Source organism: Tetrahymena thermophila (assembly GCF_000189635.1).
Source record: "Tetrahymena thermophila SB210 genomic scaffold scf_8254233, whole genome shotgun sequence".
In the NCBI taxonomy this organism is placed as follows: Eukaryota; Ciliophora; class Oligohymenophorea; order Hymenostomatida; family Tetrahymenidae; genus Tetrahymena; species Tetrahymena thermophila.
In genome coordinates, this window is record NW_002476102.1 from 1 (window position 1) to 3,198 (window position 3,198).

At 20.9% G+C, this 3,198-nt stretch overlaps 3 protein-coding genes across 3 annotated transcripts in view; 2 read left to right on the forward strand and 1 right to left on the reverse strand. All coding sequences in view use genetic code 6, as the record gives it.

Annotated features, from left to right (window-relative positions):
* Positions 1-188: 188 nt before the first annotated feature.
* TTHERM_001679238 (transmembrane protein, putative) lies at positions 189-548 on the reverse strand (the record flags this gene model as incomplete). The annotated part of the gene is made up of 1 exon (XM_012800430.1): positions 189-548. The coding sequence occupies one exon, from the start codon at positions 546-548 to the stop codon at positions 189-191; it is 360 nt and encodes a 119-aa protein (XP_012655884.1).
* Positions 549-2,286: 1,738 nt separating this feature from the next.
* On the forward strand, positions 2,287-2,573 carry TTHERM_001679239 (hypothetical protein; the record flags this gene model as incomplete). The annotated part of the gene is made up of 2 exons (XM_012800431.1): positions 2,287-2,340; positions 2,391-2,573. 2 exons carry the CDS (start codon positions 2,287-2,289, stop codon positions 2,571-2,573), a joined length of 237 nt encoding a protein of 78 aa, XP_012655885.1.
* A 43-nt stretch (positions 2,574-2,616) lies between these two features.
* Positions 2,617-3,198, forward strand: part of TTHERM_01679240 (hypothetical protein) — a gene marked incomplete at both ends in the record, with an annotated part of 1,253 nt that continues 671 nt past the window's right edge. The window contains one exon of the mRNA XM_001025462.3: positions 2,617-3,124. Coding sequence (XP_001025462.3) covers positions 2,617-3,124 — 508 coding nt within the window. The remainder of the gene's footprint in view (positions 3,125-3,198) is intronic.

Consider the following 3,198-nt stretch of genomic DNA (forward strand, 5'->3'; position numbering starts at 1 on the left):
GAAGTATTAATTTTAAATATTTTTTTTGTAAGCAAAAATAAAAATAAAAAACTGTGTTTTTAATTATCTTTTGTAAATTTAGGTAGATTACTTGCTCAATAAATATTTAATATGTTTTTGAATTAAATTAAACTGATAAGTAAAAATAAAAAAATTATTTTTAAAAATTTATGTAGCTTCAAATTCTCTCAAAAAATAGTAGAGTCAGTCATGTTAACATTTATATAATTTATAAACAAAAATAAAATAATTTTATAATAATAACAATAATAATAATATAAAATAGACAATTTAATTAATTAAAAAGTAAAGAAAATCCCCTACTAATCCCCATGAATCCCCAATTTTTTATCTTTTTGCGATACAAATTAATTTTTATCAAATGATAATTTCCATTAGTTTTCTTTCTTTAAGTATAATATCCATTAAATATTCCATTCTTTAATTTTATTATATATCTACTTTTATCTTTTTTCGGATCCAATTTAGGATATTAATAAATTCCTTATTATGTATCTATCTACAACAGTAACCTACCTAATTTCCATTAATATTTTTATAAATAATAAAATTATCTGTATCTAAAAATTTGAATTAAAATTGAGGAATAATAAAATTTAAAATTTAAGCTACAATTTAATGAGGTTTCAAATGATATTTAATTACAACAATATAATGTTAAATTTCTTATGTTCCTGATAAAAATATAGGTGTTATTACATATCTAAGTTAATTATAAGGTATTTTTTTATTTTTTTCTAATAATATACTAAGTTTATTTTCTTCATCAGCATAACATTCATCATATTATTGTGTTGAAAATAATTTTAAATTTCCCTCAACATAATTTATTCGCGCTCATTTAATTATTTCTCCAGATTTGATTGTCTGTCCTGCTATTCGCGCTCATTTAATTATTTCTTCAGATTTAATTGTCTGTGCTCCTTGAAAAATAATTATTTTTTTAATTATTTTATTTCTGATTCATATGTGTGCCTTGAAAATGAATTATTTTATTATTATTATTTATTTCTGATTTAAAATTAGATAAATTATTTTATTTTTTATTTATAAATGTAAACAATTTTAACTCTGAAATCTCTACAAACAAATAAATTTCTTATTCGCTCATTTAATTATTTCTTCAGATTTAATTGTCTGTGCGACATTGAAATTTATTTATTTTTTTATTATTATTTATTTCTGATTTAAAATTAGATAAATTATTTTATTTTTTATTTATAAATTGATACAATTTTAACTCTGAAATCTTTACAAACAAATAAATTCTGAGCATCAAATTAAATAAGATCAAATTAATTCTTCCTATTTATTCGCGCTCATTTAATTATTCCGTTTCACTACAAAATTTATTCGCGCTCATTTAATTATTCCGTTTCACTACAAAATTTATTCGCGCTCATTTAATTATTCCGTTTCACTACAAAATTTATTCGCGCTCATTTAATTATTTCTTCAGACATAATTAAGTGCGGAAATAGAGAATATTTAATTATTTTTTTTATTCTTTTTTCTGATTTAAAATTGGAATAAATAATTAGGTGATAAAAAAATAGATATTGAGTGAAAATAAATTATGTAGTGCAACGGAATAATTTATTTGAACGAATAGTTGGAATTGAAATGAATAATTAGGTGATAAAAAAATAGATATTGAGTGAAAATTAATTATTCCGTTGCACTACATAATTTATTTGAACAAATAGTTAGAATTGGAATGAATAATTAGGTGATAAAAAAGTAGATATTGAGTGAAAATAAATTATGTAGTGCAACGAAATAATTTATTTGAACGAATAGTTGGAATTAAAATGAATAATTAGATAAAAAAAATAGATATTGAGTGAAAATAAATTATTCCATTGCACTACATAATTTATTTGAACAAATAGTTAGAATTGGAATGAATAATTAGGTGATAAAAAAATAGATATTGAGTGAAAATAAATTATTCCGTTGCACTACATAATTTATTTGAACGAATCAAATTATATAGAGCAACAGAATAATTTATTTGAACTGAATAGTTGGAATTGAGGTGGAAAAAAATTGAAAAATATAATTCAGAAAAAAGATAAAAATAATATATTCAAAAATCAATTAAAATAAAGAATAAAGCATAATGTAAAACAACATACATAGTAAAAGGATTCTTATAATTTTTAGGAAACTAAAAACAAGAAATATATGATCTAAATCACAAACATATAAACAAATAAACACTATAATTAAATAAGTAATTCATAGATTACTATCCATTCGAAGATGAAGAAGAAGAAAGAAAATTATGGGACAAAACAAAGAAAATGTTCAATTACGGTTATTATATCTTACGTTTTTACAATTAATAAATCTATATAATATAATAGGATAAAATATACTAAACCATGACTATGGATAAAATTGAATACAACGATCATGAATAAGATTTTGTTTTAAAAATAATGTAAATAAATAAATAAACCAGTTAAATAATCTTGCTAAGATATACAATTATTTATATCATAAGCCGTCAATTACTTCAATATGTGCATAAAATTGGGACATATTGAAAAATAGAAAAGAAAACTAACTTTTCATTTCAATAAAAAAAGAATGAAAAAAGAAGAAAAAGAAGAAAAAGAATAGTAAGTAGAATAGTAAGTAGAATAAAAAATACAATAAGTTTCTAATTAAGAACTTGTTTTTAAAAAACCATAAGGTAGGCCTTAATATTCTAATAATACGACAATGAAATAATAATAAGATGAAAAAATACTTTAAAGTGAAACTTCACCCTAGTGTACGGATTAACGTATTCTTGAACTTGGCATGAAAGTGTATAGTACGAATACACCTATCATAAAAACAACTAGAATAAATGCACTTAATATGGATACATATACCATTAATCCTGAATCCTAAATTATGTTTAGTATGTTTAGAAACAAACAATATCCTGTAATCGAAAGTAAAGATTTTTCAGGGGTAGCTATAAAGCCTAGATTACCTATATCAAGTTAAGGTCAAATTCCAGAATTTAAATTCTAAGAAATAAATATGGAAGAAATAATTGATAATCTTAATGAATGCTTTTTAATTAAATAACAGTTATCTGAAGGAAGTAAATAAACATTGTATGAATATCTCTATTAAAAAAAAATAAGTTGTGTATAATAGATTAAACATATTCTAAAA